The 18,224-nt window shown below is 41.0% G+C and overlaps 1 protein-coding gene across 1 annotated transcript; it reads left to right on the top strand.

Annotated features, from left to right (window-relative positions):
- Positions 1–342: 342 nt before the first annotated feature.
- Positions 343–16,468, top strand: FGF4 (fibroblast growth factor 4). The gene is made up of 3 exons (XM_066583431.1): positions 343–867; positions 5,899–6,002; positions 10,817–16,468. Exons 1-3 carry the CDS (start codon positions 570–572, stop codon positions 10,991–10,993), a joined length of 579 nt encoding a protein of 192 aa, XP_066439528.1. The 5' UTR covers positions 343–569; the 3' UTR covers positions 10,994–16,468.
- The last annotated feature ends 1,756 nt before the right edge of the window (positions 16,469–18,224 follow it).

Below are 18,224 nucleotides of genomic sequence, written 5' to 3'. Positions count from 1 at the left end.
TGCACCCCCTATAATTACCCCATTGCACATAATATCTGATAATCCGGCAGCTATCAATATACAAAGCTGTGACTTATATAAGTCTTCCCTTGCGATATATAGCATTTGTATGGATATGAATGAATGCACTCCTACAGTATCACGTCTAATGAGTGCGCCGCTCTAGATGGAGTGAAGTCTTCGTGAGTGCAGTGACCCCCATGTCCCAGAGACTCTTCCTCCTCTCTCTCTCTCCTACCAGTGCAGTAACTGGTCTGTCAGCTTGTACTGGGATGAGCAGAGGTGGATATAAATATCGTGGTCAGAAGCTAAAGTGCTATGGCTGAGCTGTGGGAGAAGATCAACACTTCAGACAAGTCTCCAGCAGCTAAAGACAAGTTGAGATCAAGTTCGAATAAACTTTGCTTGAGTCAACCCCCTTTTACAGAAGACTCCATGCAAGCTAAGAAAACCCCACCTCCTTTTGAGCTAAGCAGTTGGTTTCTTTGATCTAAGTATAAGTGGAGCTGGAGTTGAGGTATTTTTAGAGCAATTGACTCCTTAAACCACGTGTGCCCACGTTGATCAGGATGACTGTTCAATCGGCCCTTGTGCCAATCTTGCTCTTGGTGCTGGTTTCGGGCATGGTGCACTGTATACCGTTACTGACCCACCAGCGAAATGATACACTGGACCGACGTTGGGAATCCCTATTTTCTAGGTCAATGTCTAGGATCCCCGGAGACAGAAAAGAAACTAACCGGGAAAGTGACTATTTGCTGGGCATCAAGAGGCTGCGACGGCTTTACTGCAACGTGGGCATTGGATTTCATATTCAAGTCTTACCAGATGGCAGAATAAATGGGATGCACAACGAAAACCGATACAGTGAGTAGTTGATTATTGCCAAATTATTTTCGGAAATTGCGTAAGTTGAGTCGTCGATGATGTATTTCTTTGTGATATAGACTTCTGCGCCGCTGTTTATTAAGACCTTCCTTGGTCCAGAAATTACGGCGTTTTCTGCTCCTGGTGAAATTGGTTGAGCTCCGGTTAAAATGAAGCACGAAGCAGTGACAGGGAAGTGACACTTAATGCTGGATTGAGTTCTGCTTGGGGGGACAAGTCTAGGCTATAAGATTAGTGTCAGTTAAATGGGATCTTGCCTTCTCCATTCACTAAAGTTGCATTAGAAGTGAGTGGAGGGGGGGGGGGGGGTCCCCGGTGGTCTTGCATTGATTTAGACTTTTCCAAGAGCAACTAATAAAGGCTTAAGAAGCCGTGCTAATCACTCACTTGTTCGGTCACGGACAGGATTCTTACAACGTCAGGTGCTCTACTGGCGCATACATGACTGACAGACGGCATAACCTTGGAGATTCCAATAACATCATCGTCGCTCAGTGCTGAAGATGTTTAGGAGAGCCATAAGAATCAATGATAGCATCGGCAAAGCTAAACAGATCTTGATATGTACTAAGAGTATTCCTAAGAGCAATGAGGTCCTCTGTATACGGCATTACGGAACCTTGTGTGCCGCCATATGGTGCTCATGGACAGACGTTCCCCGCAAGGAGAGAATAGTTCCATAAGGGTGCATTCACATAGGTGAGTGCAATAAGGGTCCAAGAAACTCGGATCGATATTGCATTTGCAAACCTGAGATTTTTCCTGGAAGTGCAATATGTTCTAAAAAAATAACGCATCGCTGCGCGTTTTAAAAAATAGAGAATTGCATCACATTTATTTGCGATGCGTTTTTTTTTTTTTTTGCTCCCTTATGGAATAATGGGCGATTCTTGAACAGAATCACCTAAAAATACGACAGGCGGCAATTCTTCGATCTCGCACTAAAAATCGCTCATGTAAAATAACCCATTGAAATCAATGGGTTAATTTCCCGTGTGAATTCCATCCATCTCATAATTGGGCGGAACTTACGTGGGAAAATCTTTCATGTGAATAGAGTATCCAATGGAGCATACTACAATGTATTCATATGTAGCCAATACAGAAAACCTCTGGATGAAATTGAGAGCATACTTAGGTATAGTATGGCGCCATAGACTTCTATAGGTGCAGTATGGCAGCTCAGAGGCAATATATAGCTAAAATACAGTCATGTACATATGCGTTAAAGCTATATTGTTTTTGTGGGATGTGAAACTGTGAGCATCTATAGATAGTGACGAGCAAACTTTTGAAAAGTTCGGACAGTTGGCCAAACTTTTGCAAAAAGTTTGTTTTGGTCCAAATTAGTTTGAACTGAAGCAGTAGTTCCCCAAAACCACTAAAACTGGTTATCACATTATGAAAGAGCCACGAAAATCCTGTATAACGCACGAAGAGTATTATACAGGACTTTCATAGCTCATAGAAAGTGTTATACAACAGTTATACAAGACTAGTGATAAGTGGACCGAGCCAGTAGAACCCTGTTTTGGATTGAACTTAGCCGTTTTGGGTTTGCGCCAAATTGAACTTTTAGCCAATTTCGACCCAAAATAGGGTTCTACTGGTTCAATGCATTCAACACTACCCAGAGAAATCAATGGAGGGATACAATGCGGCACGGTTGTTGTACATAAGGAGTATCATTTTGTGCATTGATTTCCCTGAAGTGAAGAATAAGTTATATGTAAGTTGTATCAAGTGCCGCACTGAATGGTATATAGAGCGGCATAAGTTATTATGTACCCTAGCTTTCAGTTATAGGCTGTATTCAGAAGTGCAGCATTTGGCATATTTTATGTATTTTTGTCACTATTGTGTCACCATTTTGCAGTATTTTATGAAAAAGATCAGAAATGACATTAAAAGCAATAGAACAATGCCAAACATCTAAAAATACTGAGCGGTAGAAAAGTAACTTTTTAGTGACAGCAGAAAAAGCATCTGTTAGTGACTTAACCCCTCGCCCTCTAGCACTACGCGATACTCAACAGAAACAATAGGATTTGGGCGAACACAGCATGATGACAAATGCCAGTCAGTCATCCTTTACATTTGTCACTACAGAATCTCAATGTGTGAAATCCTGAAAGGTGTATATAGTAATAGGATGGAAGATACAAGTAGAGATGATCAGCTCATACGAGGGATGCACATGTCCCCGAATGTGAGGTACCGGAGTCATCATTATTAGTCATCGGGCTGAGGACCGTGAAGCAGAGGCATGTTCAGTGATGTCACTCCAGGCATTACCAGTGACATCAGTGGAATAGTCCAGCTCTGTATTACATGTAGTAGTATGATGTCAACATTAGGATACAATAAGAGTATCACAGACAGTAGTCCAGAGGTCAGCAATACGCAACTTCCAAAGATATCAAGATAAAACAACGCAAAAAGCTAGATGTTAGTAGAAAATGTTTTTGCTACCTGATTTCTGAGGTCGCTTCTGATGTAAGTGTAAAATTTGTACTCAGCATGTATCAGAAATTGAAGTACTAAATCTGCATAAATTATAGATAGATAGATATGAAATAGATATATAGATAGATTATAGATGTATAGATAGATAGATATGGGATGGATAGGTAGATAGATAGATAGATAGATAGATAGATAGATAGATAGATAGATAGATAGATAGATATGAGATGGATAGATAGATAGATAGATAGATAGATAGATAGATAGATAGATAGATAGATAGATATGAGATAGATAGATAGATAGATAGATAGATAGATATGAGATGGATAGATAGATAGATAGATAGATAGATAGATAGATATGAGATAGATAGATAGATAGATAGATAGATAGATAGATAGATATGAGATAGATAGATATGAGATAGATAGATAGATAGATATGAGATAGATAGATATGAGATAGATAGATAGATAGATAGATAGATAGATAGATAGATAGATAGATAGATAGAAGATAGATATTTAATAGATGATAGATAGATGATAGCTATATAGATATATAAGAGATAGATATGGGATAGATAGATAGATAGATAGATAGATAGATAGATTAATGGATTGATAGATATTAAATATAAGATAGATAGATAGATATGAGATAGATACATAGATATGAGATAGATAGATAAATAGATAGATAGATATGAGATAGATAGATAGATAGATAGATAGATATGAGATAGCTAGATAGATAGATATGAGATAGATAGATAGATAGATAGATAGATAGATAGATAGATAGATAGATAGATAGATAGATATGGGACAGATAGATATGAGATAGATAGATATGAGATAGATTGATAGATATTAAATATAAGATAGATAGATATTAAATATAAGATAGATAGATAGATAGATAGATAGATAGATAGATATGAGCTAGATAGATAGATAGATATGAGATAGATAGATAGATAGATAGATAGATAGAAGATAGATATTTAATAGATGATAGATAGATAGAAGATAGCTATAGAGATATATAAGAGATAGATGGACAAATAGATATTAGATAGATAGATAGATAGATAGATATAATATAGTTAGACAGATATATACGAGATAGATATTACATAGACCGATAGATGATAGATAGATATCTGTATATCTAATATCTATCTATCTCATAAATATCTATCTAACTATATTATATCTATCATCTATTAAATATCTATCTATCTATCTATCTCATATCTATCTGTCATGAGGAAAACATACAACCTCTGCAGATGATGAATTTAGTCATATTTGAACTCAGGGCTGTGTTATCTATCTATCTATCTATCTATCTAATTTCTATCTATCTATCTTCTATCTATCTATCTATCTCATAGCTATCTCGCTCTCTCATATCTATCTATCTTTTTATCTAATATCTATCTATCTATCTGTTGTATGTTTTCTTCATGATAGATAGATATGAGATAAAAAGATAGATAGATATGAGACAGATATGAGAGAGAGATAGATATGAGATAGATAGATAGATAGATATGAGATAGATAAATCAGATAGATAGATGATTGATAGATAGATAGATAGATCAGATAGATAGATGATAGATAGATAGATAGATAGATAGATAGATAGATAGATAGATAGGAGATAGATAGATATGAGATAGATAGATAGATATGAGATAAAAAGATAGATAGATTGATAAATAGATATGAGATAGATAGATAGATGATAGACAGATAGATAGATAGATAGATAGATAGATGATAGACAGATAGATATGAGATAGATAGATAGATCAGATAGATAGATAGATAGATATGAGATAGATAGATCAGATAGAGAGATAGATAGATAGATAGATAGATAGATAGATAGATAGATAGATAGGAGATAGATAGATATATAGATAGATATGAGATAGCTAGATATGAGATAGATAGATAGATAGATAGATAGATATGAGATAGATAGATAGATAGATAGATAAAGCAGACATGAGCTCAAATATGACCAAATTCAACATCTACACGGTTGCATATTCTCTCCATGTTTCAGTAGTTTCCTCCTATACTCCAAAGACATGTTAATGTGTCTTCAGATTTTGGGCATCCATGGGGATAGAGCTGAAGGATGGTGATGATAAATAATCACGGTACAGTGCTGTGGAATATGTATGCACTATATCAATGAGTAAAGCAGATAGATGAGGAATGAGCAGGATATTTCTATTGGTCACAATAGATCGCTTTAGTTCCATAGACTAAACATCATACCCTCGGCTTGTTAATGACCATTATTATGTCTGTGGTCACCTAATGCCCGCTGGCGTATTCTGCATCACACCCAGACAGGCTTTTGTATGGTTTTCAGACCAGTATTTTCAGTGCTGTTATCTTGTTTGCTTTTCTTCCAGTCCCAAGGAATAGACATAATATGATGGGGGTAGGAGGGGTATGAAGCTTCTTCTTTTGATACTTGTGGATCCATAATAATTGATGGGATTTTTATATTTCAGGTTTGTTGGAAATTTCCCCTGTGGAAGTTGGAGTCGTGAGCCTATTTGGTGTTAAGAGCGCACTATTCGTTGCCATGAATGGGAAAGGAAAGCTATATGGATCAGTAAGTTCATCAAACTCTGGATATTTATGACTTGTATGTATAGTTAGATATAGAGAGACCATTAACAAAAACTACAGATTATAGACCGACCACAATTTCTACGGATGTGCAAAGAGTAACCAGTAGATAACGGGACCTATGGCACCTTATAATAGCTTCTTGCTATCTATTGGATAACTTGTAAGGATCTGAGCTAATGAATGATATAGCTCACCATTACTGGCCATTGTTAGGGATAAGAGGCTGCTCTATGATGAGGTAGCGGGCACCAAGGGGCCCATGTACTGGTCTGTGTCCATCCCTGGAGAGTAATGCTAAAACATAAAATGAAGTCATACATAAGGCTGCAATTAGGATCTGAAATCAGAACACCCTGTTACATGGGGTTAATAATACTGTGCGGTACATTTAATACGTAAGGGGAGTTATTCCAAGCTACCACTTGCATACTTGAGAGTACATGCCATTCCTAGCATTGCTAGCCTCGTCATTTAATTAATCTTCTTTGGAGGACATGTATCAGATCCCCGAAGACCGTTCACGCTGTAAATCATATTTTATCAGGGCCACAAGAAAAAGTGAGTGGAGAGTTTCATGCCGGCACCGATAGCCGGTGGGGACCACATTGGGTCCCAGTTTTTCTGTGAAAGCCACCGGTTGCAGAAAAACTGGAAACTTATATTGCCTACAAGACATCAACAAGTCCACCACTGGCACCTTCATTAGGTGGAGTGAATAAATGACACACTGAGACCTTTTGGGTCCAAAAATTACAGCATTAAAGGGGTTTTCTTGGAGTAAAAAAATTGTCAGGGAATGGTTGAAAAAAAAAAAGCCATGTTCACCTTTATTTGCCCCCTTTCCTGCTAGTATGAGTCCTGGTCCCCATTGCTTTGATCCCAGAAGAAGCTTCAGCGGTGCTGTTTATTGTGCACCTCACTGCTCAGTCAGTCACAAGCTTAAGCATGCACATGGCATTTATAGTAGCATCAGCGTTGATCAGAACAGTAGGGACCAGGCTCCTTTGCTGGACCATAGTCAGAATGTATGATCGGTGAATATAGCTCAATTTTCAATTTTCAGCCATTCCTTGGCCATAGATTTTTTTCCACTTGCAGAAATGCCCTTTAAATGGATTGTTGCACTTCTAGCTGTTTTGCTGAAGGAAGCAGACAGGTCCGTACATTGCGCAGTTGCCCGGGTTGGTACTACAAGCAGAGTCCCTTTCACTTTAATACTACTCATCCTGCAGTACCAACCTGGGCCACTACACAATGTATAGAGCTGTCTGCTTCCTGCAGCAGAAGTGGGACAACCCCTTTAATACAGCATTAATGTCCAAGCACATGGATAGCAGAAACAGCTTCTGAAATTTGGAGCCATAAGCATCCTGTGTACAAAAGTATGGTGGCATCCAGAAGAGAATACCTCCTCTATTATAATATACATTGGAAAATATGGTAGACAGAGGTACAGTACGATACGGACCAATAGGAGTTTATGAGCACAGTAACAGGTCCATAATATGGTCTCAGCCATGATGGGTCATTATAGTTAGCTTCCAGGTGATTTCATTTAGGGACTGTTATTTTTAGGGAATACTAGGGGGCGCACTTTCCTATATTTAGTAGGTCATTTGGAGAATCAATGATAATTTTTTATTAAATGTTTGCAAAAATTTAACATACAAAAACAATGCAAGTGGGCATCTGTTATATTGGAGGAAGTATTCGGTCCATCATTAGTGATAGAAAAGCTAAAAACAGAAAGTCAATATAAAAAGTTGTCATTCTAAATCAGTAGCGATAGTAATAATAAACCAAGACACAAAACAAGGGGACAAGCCGGGTCGAAGACTGAAAACTGAATTTTTAGGTCAGTAATTGAGAGCCAAAAAAAAGTCAAAAATGGAATTAGTGGTTAAGATGTCAGTCATTCTCTCTGCCAACGAGCGTTTCATATTTATATCAGTTTCTTTTTCATGGCCCGATGATTGGGAAAAAAGAACATTTAGACAAATGTTTTTGCCCGATTACCAGGCCATATAAAAAGCTCTGCCAGGTATAAGTAGTAGGCAACACAGATTCAATTAGCTAATTGGCTTACCTATGTAATTTTTTATAAAAGGGAGGTTCCCTGAAATGTCACCGCCTCTTGGTACGCCTTTTTAAATGCAAGTAGTATGCTCTTTCCGTCTTTGTGAAAAATTGCAGTTGACTATGTAGGTCAGGGAAATGTGCAACTGACCAATGATGGCCCCATCCTGTAGATCATCTGCCTATGTAACTATAATGATCAAGTGCTGACCGACATGCTCATTGTTAGCCAGTAGAGTTGAGCGAACGTACTCTGCCGAGCTTGATGCTCGTTCGAGTATTAGCGTACTCGATGGTGCTCGTTACTCGAACGAGCATCACGCCGTGTTCGACCCCGCCCCAGTTTTTGGCTCCTCCCCGCTGTGACGTGACTGTTTTGGCCCCTCCCCGCAGCAGCGCGCATCAATGGCAAATTTTTGGGCTAGCAAGCAGGCAGGGGGGGAGAGAGAGAGAGACAGAAAGAGAAAGAGAGAACCAAGAAAAAGAAAAAAAAGCTCAAGACCCGGCGTCCCACATACAAAAATGCTCGAGTCTCCCATTGTAGCCAATGAGGTTCGTTACTCGAGTAGAGCTCTTGAATTTTCCGAAAAGCTCGACTCGAATAACGCGGACTCGAGCATTTGGGTGCTCGCTCATCTCTACTAGTCAGTGCTCACTGCACAGGTGGATGATCTGGACATGTAAAAGGACCTTTACATGAGATGGTGCCTACATTTCTATTTTAGCTTAGTTTTCTCTTTGGTGGGGCTTTTTCATGATGGGACAATTTTTTTAATTCCATGGAATTCAACTTTTTGAAATCCCTTTTCATAATCATTATGATTAGAATTCATATTTATTAATAAAAATGCATATAGTTACCAGAAGGTCAACATGTACTAAGTGATCAAAGGGGATCTCAGTAAGTGGGAACATGTCCTTAAAGTTGACCTTTTTATGGGATCTGCCAGTAGTCTTCTCTATGGTGTATGCCCCATGGGCTTCAGATGTCTGATATCAAGAGGAAAGAATGGATTTTAACCCGTACAAGTCTTTCTCCTCTTCCCCCTGGGAGAAATAAGATAGCAGAGCTCATGCTGGTCAATGGGAAGAGATTTTTGACAGATTCTTTGGTAGCAACTACTAGTAATCTAAAGTTTATGGTCGTCCACCGTAGACATTAGCTTGAATATAGATACCACCAGATTTGGCTGCATTTGCCAACAATTCCACCATCAAGTATTTCATGTCTGCGGCCATATCCATCATATTGCTGTTGACCAAACGCTCAATTATCTGTCCCTTGACTAACCCATAAATGTTCCCAATGTTGTAGGCAAAGTGGATGAAAAAGCTTATCTGCTGAACTATTGAAATCCACTGGCGGATGTCGGAGGACAGTTGAGTTGTACCCAATTTACCTACTGTGTACAGCAAACTTAAAGAGGTTATCCTGCCACAAAATATGCTTTAAATCTGTTTAGGGTGATGGAAATACATAAAAAAAACATACTCAGCTCACCTGGTCCCCCAGTTAGCCTCTTCCAGTAATACTAGGATACTTGCTGCTCTTTTTTTTGTGCAGCGATGCCATCACCGACACTAAGGACATATGACCACTGCAGCCATTCATTGGCTCACTTTGGCTGGGGATTAGCTGCAGTGGTCACATGTCCCATTATCGGGACATCCTCAGTAGTGATGGGTGAACTTTTGTATAGCTTGTTCGGCCAGTTTGACGAGCTCTGGCAAAAAGTTCACCAAAACTTTCGAAAGTTGTATATAACACTGTCTAAGAGCCAGAAAAGCCCTGTATAATACTGTGAGAGTGTTCTACAAGACGTTTATGGCTCTTAGACAGCCTTACACACCAGTGCTCAGGACTAGTGTTGAGCGAACGGAAGCAGGTAGAACTTCGCTAAAAGCTTGATTCAGGTTCATGCCGAACTGAACTTTTGGCAGAGTTTGATCTGAAACAGGCTTCTATTGCTTTGACTAGCTCAACACTAGTCACCACTGCTGTAGCAGGATGTAAAGAGCTGAGGGCAACCGAGTGCCATCGGAACAAGAGCGACAGGGCATCAAGTGAGGTAAATGTGTTTTTTTTATGTTTTTTGAACCACCCTGAGTAGCTTTCAAAAAATGTTGGGTCTGGATAACCCTTTAGGCCTCATGTCCACGGGGAAAATCAGGCCCGCTGCAGATTCTTCATGTAGAATCCGTAGCGGGTCCCTCCTGCCCCGCGGACATGAGGCCTAAAAATCAGAATAAACTCACCTGCTCCGGACGATGCGGATCTTCCTTCCTTCGCGGCAGGATCTTCTTTCTTCGGCCCGGCGGATGTGCTCGGCACGCCGGCGGTGTGCCGGGCACATCCGCCAGGCCGAAGAAAGAAGATCTGGCCGCGAAGAAGGGAAGAACCGCATCGTCTGGAGCAGGTGAGTTTAATTCTGGTACGGGTCTCCTGCGGATCCGGATGGCTTCCATAGGCTTCCATAAAAGCCTGCGGGAGCCGTCCCCACGGGAGACCCGCACGAAAATGGAGTATGTCCATTTTTTTCCCCACACGCCTGACAGGAAAAGTGACATCCGCAGGTATTTAACTACCTGTGGGTGTCCAATGCATCCCTATGGGGCGCGGATCCGCGTGCGGGAGAAACGCTGTAGATTGTAACCCCGTGGACATGAGGCCTTATAGATGAACAGTATGTAATAATTCCTCTTCTTATCCCCTTACAGAAACACTTCACAGATGAATGCAAATTCAAGGAAACGCTTCTTCCAAATAACTACAACGCCTACGAATCGAGGCGCTACCCCGGAATGTACATAGCTCTGAGCAAAAACGGAAGGACAAAAAAGGGGAACCGAGTATCTCCAACCATGACACTGACACATTTCCTGCCTCGGATCTGACAGCCTCTGACCTTGAGAAATGATCATCCGACCTTGAGAATCGGGGCTGCGGGGAATCGGGAAGAGAACTTCTGTGCACTTTCAAAAAGTTTTAACGCAAGAGCTGATGTAAAATATTTAATTTAATAATTTAACTCTGTATATACGGTCCAGGAAGATTTAATTTATAGCCGATGATGACTTTTGTATGTACTGTAATATTTTATTCCTTTTTTTTTTTTCTGTTTGAGAGTAGGGAGGGTAAAACATAGTCTGTTAACCCATAAGCTGCTGAATGGGCCTACAGTGTGTTGTGCTGTGAGTCACGGCAGGATTGGTGCCATTGTTGAGCTGCTAGTCACTACTCCGGGTTTTCTACTGTTTACAAGCCGTACGCACAGGGGTCCGTGTGTACATAGTTCTTGGCTATGGCAGATAAGATGAAACAAGTGTTGAAGCTACCAATAACGTTTTCCTCCGAGTTACTGAGGCCGTGTCAGTTTACGTCTTATAGAAGGTGTGGGGCGAGAGGACGACTCCGTGAAATCTGTTTTTAGACTTGTCACTGCTGAACTCTGAACTTCTCCGGCAGTCAATCATAGCCGTGTCTCCAAAGGAGCACATGTCTTTTAACCTCTTCGTTGGCTAGCACTTAGCAAATCTGTTGATTTATCTGCTGGTTCGTTAAAGTAGAGCGAATGTGTTTCTTAACTCGGTGCTATTGTATGTATTGGACTTGTAGGAAGTTGTAAGGAATGACATTAAAAGGCTTATCCCAAAATCTAAAGTTATCCCATGTCCATATTATGATCGGTGGGGTCTCAGCGTTGAGATCCTCACCAGTTTTGAGAATGGGGGTGCATATACCCCTTCCTCCTCATATGTTCATATTATGATCAGGGGGGTCTCACCGTTGAGATCCCCAGCAGTTTTGAGAATGGGGGTGTCATAAACGCCTTCCTCCTCATATGTCCATATTATGATCGGTGGGGTCTCAGCGTTGAGATCCCCACCAGTTTTGAGAATGGGGGTGCCATGTACTCCTTCCTCCTCATATGTCCATATTATGATCGGTGGGGTCTCAGCGTTGAGATCCCCACCAGTTTTGAGAATGGGGGTGCCATGTACTCCTTCCTCCTCATATGTCCATATTATGATCGGTGGGGTCTCAGCGTTGAGATCCCCACCAGTTTTGAGAATGGGGGTGCATATACCCCTTCCTCCTCATATGTCCGTATTATGATCTGTGGGGTATCAGCATTGAGATCCCCACCAGTTTTGAGAATGGGGGTGCCATGTACTCCTTCCTCCTCATATGTCCATATTATGATCGGTGGGATCTCAGCGTTGAGATCCCCACCAGTTTTGAGAATGGGGGTGCATATACCCCTTCCTCCTCATATGTCCATATTATGATCGGTGGGGTATCAGCATTGAGATCCCCACCAGTTTTGAGAATGGGGGTGCATATACCCCTTCCTCCTCATATGTCCGTATTATGATCGGTGGGGTCTCAGCGTTGAGATCCCCACCAGTTTTGAGAATGGGGATGCATATACCTCTTCCTCCTCATATGTCCATATTATGATCAGTGGGGCCTCAGCGTTGAGATCCCCACCAGTTTTGAGAATACGGGTGCATATACCCCTTCCTCCTCATATGTCCATATTATGATCGGTGGGGTATCAGCATTGAGATCCCCACCAGTTTTGAGAATGGGGGTGCATATACCCCTTCCTCCTCATATGTCCATATTATGATCGGCGGGGTCTCAGTGTTGAGATCCCCACCAGTTTTGAGAATGGGGGTGCATATACCCCTTCCTCCTCATATGTCCATATTATGATCGGTGGGGTCTCAGCGTTGAGATCCCCACCAGATTTGAGAATGGGCGTGCCATGTACCCCTTCCTCCTCATTGCGGGCTTACTGATGTCTCCGCAGTAAGGATGAGTGTGGTACCGCTCCATTCACTTTCAATGGATAGCACAACCGCTCCAGGAATTTCCATCAGCCCCGTTGAAATGATTGGAGCAGCAGCCACACATGCTCAGCCACACTGCTGCATTCATTCTAACATCACTGCAGTGGGGTGAAGCGACCCGGCATTGACATGAAGAGGGAGACATGGGACCTCCAATCTCAGGATCGGTGGTCAGACCTCCACCAATCGTAAAAGTTATCCCCTGTCTTATATATCGGGGATAACTTTAGATTTTGGGATAAAAGAAAGGGTGCAAAAACATCAAGACCTTGGCCATAGACTGAAACACTAATCCTCCATCCAACCATCGGGTGCTATGGGGTCACGTATTTAAAGATATCAATACCCCCGATGACTGGAGCCACAAAAATGGAGTTATCATTAGTGATTATCAATACGTCTATGGCCACCCAACGTCGTAGCTAGGCTTTCCAACCATCAGGGAAGGGAGCAAAGATTTAGTTTACTGTGCAAGCTTGTTGGCCCTTTCCCGGCACGTGGGGCAGATCCCCAACCAGCCAATGCTAGCTACGTCACTGTGGGCAACTTTGTATAGATTGTGAAATAAGGATGTGGAACAGAGCAGGACACAGAGCGAGTTTTTGAGAACGTTAGGAAACGAGATGATGCTTTTCATTGGGTGGTCCCTGTACGTTACGGATATGGTGATGATGTCACTTGCCTTGAGTTTGATGACGTCATCGGTGTTTATGGAGGACATGTTAATGCTTTCTAAAGGAGGATTTCTGCTGATTTCTTATGTTCATTCCCGTCAAAGATATGAAATGTCTACCTCACTATCTTGCTGGAGGACTTCTGACTCTTGTAACCGCGTCCATGTCCTCAATTTTTCCATATGTGGCCAAATGTACTCTAGGTAGAAGCCAGAGCTGTCTATTTCAGCCTTGTCACGTTTCAGCTATCTTTACCCTTGTGACTTTACTTTTAGTAAGGATAATCATGGTACAAATATTTGCAGGCAGCTGTTGGTCGGCGCTATATGGTCAGCAAGTAACCTTATATTTTTCATTATATACATTGCAAATGTACGGCCTCTAACCGGGGACTGGAGCGTTCATAAAACCGCTACCAGGACGAAAATACTTTCTAAATCCCTCTCAATCCAGGATTGGTTTGGTTTATGGGCTGAAATATTGTATATCACTGATCACTAGAACAGGATATATACTGATGTGTTACTTTAATTGCCAAATTCTTACTTACATTCCTTATGAACTCTTCCCTTCTGTAACCGAACTCCAGTTTCTGACACTGCTGCTTAAAGAATCGGGTGATTTTTTTTTTTTTTCATTGTTTTTTAAGCTTTTTGTTTTCCCGCTCCTGTGCATATACTAAGCTGTTTATAGTATGTACAGGGGCGGTTCACACTTCTCATCGTTGTTTTATGTTTTTTTATACATATATATATATATTGGTTTACTTTGTGCTGCTCCTTTTAATTTTTGTTTCTATACTGGTCGAAAAAACTTGGATTATTACAATTTTTGGGAATTTTTGGTTTCGTTTTGCCGTATTTGCAGGACTTCAAGATGCAACAGTCTCCGTTCACATCTGCGTTTGGGTTTCCGTTTTTCTCAACAGATCTGCCTCCAATCCCTTTAACGACTTCAAAAAACGAAGGTCAAACTGAAGCAAAGAACGGTATATCAGTTAGGCCGGCTTCACATGAGCGCATGCGTATTTGCGTGAGCATGAGTGTAGCGTTTTTGCTTATTCTGCGTGCGCATTGGCGTATTTTGTTGTACTTATTACACACGCATGGCATGTTCATTTGCGCAAGCAAATATGCACCGATTGACATGGCTAATTAGTCTTAACCCTTTCCAATCCACTGTCTGACATCTGAAGACATTATGATTTAGGGCTGTACAGCTCCGATGTTGCAAGACGTCCGTCAGGGTTCTCTTACTGTATATTGACAGCCACTCTGCTGTCTGAGCCTATCCAACGTGTCACCTCATGCAGTACTGGCTTTAGCCAGCAGATAGCGCCGTTGTATAACAGCAGAAAAAGAGTAAGCCCCCTAGGAAAACCAGGATACAAATTGAATTGGAAAGGGTTAATGAGTTCCAAATGAGTTCTTGTTTTTAGGTGCAATTACGCAGTGCTTCCCGCATGGCCTTGCACATTGTGTGTGTATTTGTGCGCTCCCCATTGACTTCTATGGGGACCTTTGGTGCACAAATACGCAGAAAAATAGAACATGTTCTTTTTTTTTGTGTGTGTGACCAAAATTTGTGCGCAAAATACGGAAATGTGAACGAACTCATTAAAATCAATGGGTTCTATTCTCTGTGTATTGTGCGCGCGAATACGCTCATGTAAAGCCGGCCTAAGGAGCTGTTCACATCAGGTTTCATCCATCCATCCATGTTTGGATGTAAATAGGTACTGCAGTGTATTACTGGACAGACCAACAAACTGCAATTGGTCGCACATACTTTAGTTTAAAAGTCCACACTTTTGACTACGTTTGACCTCTCTTACGTATTTGTACTTTTTTTTGCGGGATAGAACAGCATAGCGCCACACTTTGCCCGATATATGTATTTCTTTATATTATAATTCATAGGAAACGTATGGAAACGGACAACTTTATGTTTCCAGACGTTGAACTGATACCTTTTTTGCAGGGCCTTTTTTGGCGCAGGGGACATTACCACGGCCCAATTTAAATGGCTATTCAATCTAATGGGTTCCAGATGTGTTCTTTCACGGAATTTCACAGTGTTTCATGCATCCCTTTGCTGGTGCATTTCCCCCCCTCATAGACTTCTATGGGAGTATTGGTGCGCAAATGCAAACAAAAATGGACCCAGTTCTATTTTTTTGGGCGCGCAAAAAAAGGAAATGAGAAAGAACCTACTGAAATCAATGGGTTCTATTCTCTGCGTTCTTCTATTTCCCTTTGCATACGTTTTCTATTGACAACAATGTAAAAAAAAACGGAAGTCTATTTTCCATCAGGTTCCCATTTTGGGGATCGCAAAAATAGCGCATTAGACTACACTATTGTATCCGTGGGAAAAAAAAAACGGAACGGGCTTAGACTGAGACAAACTGAAAGTCTTGTAAATCAATGGAAAGTTAGGGTGAAACTTTTTTTTCCGTTTTTCTTACTGTATGATAAAGCAAAAAAAAAAAAACGGAAACGCGTAACGCAGATGTGAACGGCGTCTAATTTGGATAGTATGAAAAATCAGAATTTTTTTTAAAAATCGTAAGAAAAACGCGTGAACCCTAATTACGTACTGATCTATCCGATGTACTACTACTTCTGTATATAAGCTGGGTCGGGTATATGTTACAGTCGTCGCACTGCAATGGCCGTCGGAGTCCATCTTGGCAGGTCGGTACTGTATACTAGCAATGCAACTTCAGTATTAACCCTTCATGAGCAATCCGTTGACAGTGCTCTCTGTCTGTAGTTTTATACAGGTGCTCCTCGATCTCGTGATGTATGTGCTGTGCACAACACAATGCCTAATAAAGAATATATGTTTCCATTGCGTGTGTCTATGTTCCTTCCGAGATTAAAGCATTCCTTACAAGGACAGAGATTACACCTTCCCTTCCATAAAGCTTTCTGGGCTTTGCAGTTTTAGGTTAGATGCTATCAGGGCCGCCTTGTAAACTTTGTGTAAACTACACGCGTATATGCAAACTACATCGCATCCTGTTCTTTGTTTCTGCTGTGGGAAGTGTTAAGGGTCAAGTTTTAAAGTGACTACCACAAGTGACATCTACTAGGATGGGGACTTTAGAATTCCACTGCCGGGGACCACCTAGTCTAGTGCAAAGAAAACTGGAAGATTTGTCATGTTTTAAAGAATTTTGTTGCATTTAAAAACTACTACAAAAACAGCTTACTACCCCGTTTCCCTAAAAATAAGACATACCCTGAAAATAAGACATATCATGATTTTCCAGAATTTTTGAGGATGCAAAATAATTTTTCAGGCTTTTTGAGGATGCTTGAAATATAAGCCCTACTCCAAAATTAAGCCCTGCTAGCAGTTAAATAAAAAAGTCAATTTAATTAGTGTCCAGGCAGGTATACATGTAAAAAAGTTAAATCTTTTTGAACAAAAATTAATATAAGACACTGTCTTATTTCCGGGGAAACACGGTATGGGAAAAAGTTACAAAAGTTGGCAAAAACTTCACTGTTCTCCACTTACTTATCTTCTAGTGTTCTGTAGTCCATTATCCACTGTAGAAAGAAACACGGTATGGGAAAAAGTTACAAAAGTTATCAAAAAGTTCACTAGTCTTCACTTAATTATCTTCTAGTGTTCTGTAGTCTATAGAACACTGTAGATTATCCCCCCACCACACTACACCACACACAGTATCTGCTGAGCCCAATTGTAGTTCCTTGTACTTACACTCTTTGTCCACATATTTCTAGGTTATTAACCTGCGGAATATGTAACGGTCCTATAGAGGTAAAGTCCCCTGATGCATCCTCGAAAGGATGGAAGGCTAAGTCAACCTTGAGCCGGCTACCTGAACCATGCTGGGATTGAAACTGCAACCTTCAGGTCATGAGCGAGAGCTTCGGACTGCATTCTGCTGCCTTAACACTCTGCGTCACACGAGGCTTATAAGGGTCCCATAGTACCATTCAATTTTGAGGTGCATTCGGACAGAACGATTATAATCAAATGAATTAAAGTGAATGATATCATCAATGACTGAATGACGAATGAGAATTGTGCGCTTCTCGTTCGTCATTCGGTTTCAGCCGGCATAAAAATCATCATCTGCTCGTTGTGGAACACTGAACGAGAAGGTCATGATTCCCAACGATGATTTGCCTGTCTGAAGAGGCGGCACGAGTGCGAATGAGCTGGTGGTGACGGCAGCCGCTTAATCGCTCAGGCAAATGGGAATTGTGAGGTTCTCGTTTGGTGTAAAAGGGCCAATACCCAGTAGATGAGCGCCAATCAATGAGATAGGCACTTGTTTACTGGACCTTTAGGCAGGCCGATTCACACTTTACTAGGGGGCAAACAATCGCTTATGCAATCATTTGTCCCCATACAATGTAAAATTGTGCAGCGCTTTATACCACAAAGTAGCCATGAGTTAACGAGTGGCCATGTGTAAACTTTTGAAAAGTTGCAGTTGGGCTGGTTTAGCTAAAAGTTCACTTCGAACCGAACCAGAAGTTCACCAAACCCCTAAGACTTGTGTATAACACTGTCTAAGAGTGTTATATAGGGCTTTTAGACAGTATCATACA

Source organism: Eleutherodactylus coqui, chromosome 11 (assembly GCF_035609145.1).
Source record: "Eleutherodactylus coqui strain aEleCoq1 chromosome 11, aEleCoq1.hap1, whole genome shotgun sequence".
Classification (NCBI taxonomy): Eukaryota; Metazoa; Chordata; class Amphibia; order Anura; family Eleutherodactylidae; genus Eleutherodactylus; species Eleutherodactylus coqui.
Note: the sequence above shows the minus strand (reverse complement) of the source record. Positions and strands in the feature narration are given on the sequence as shown.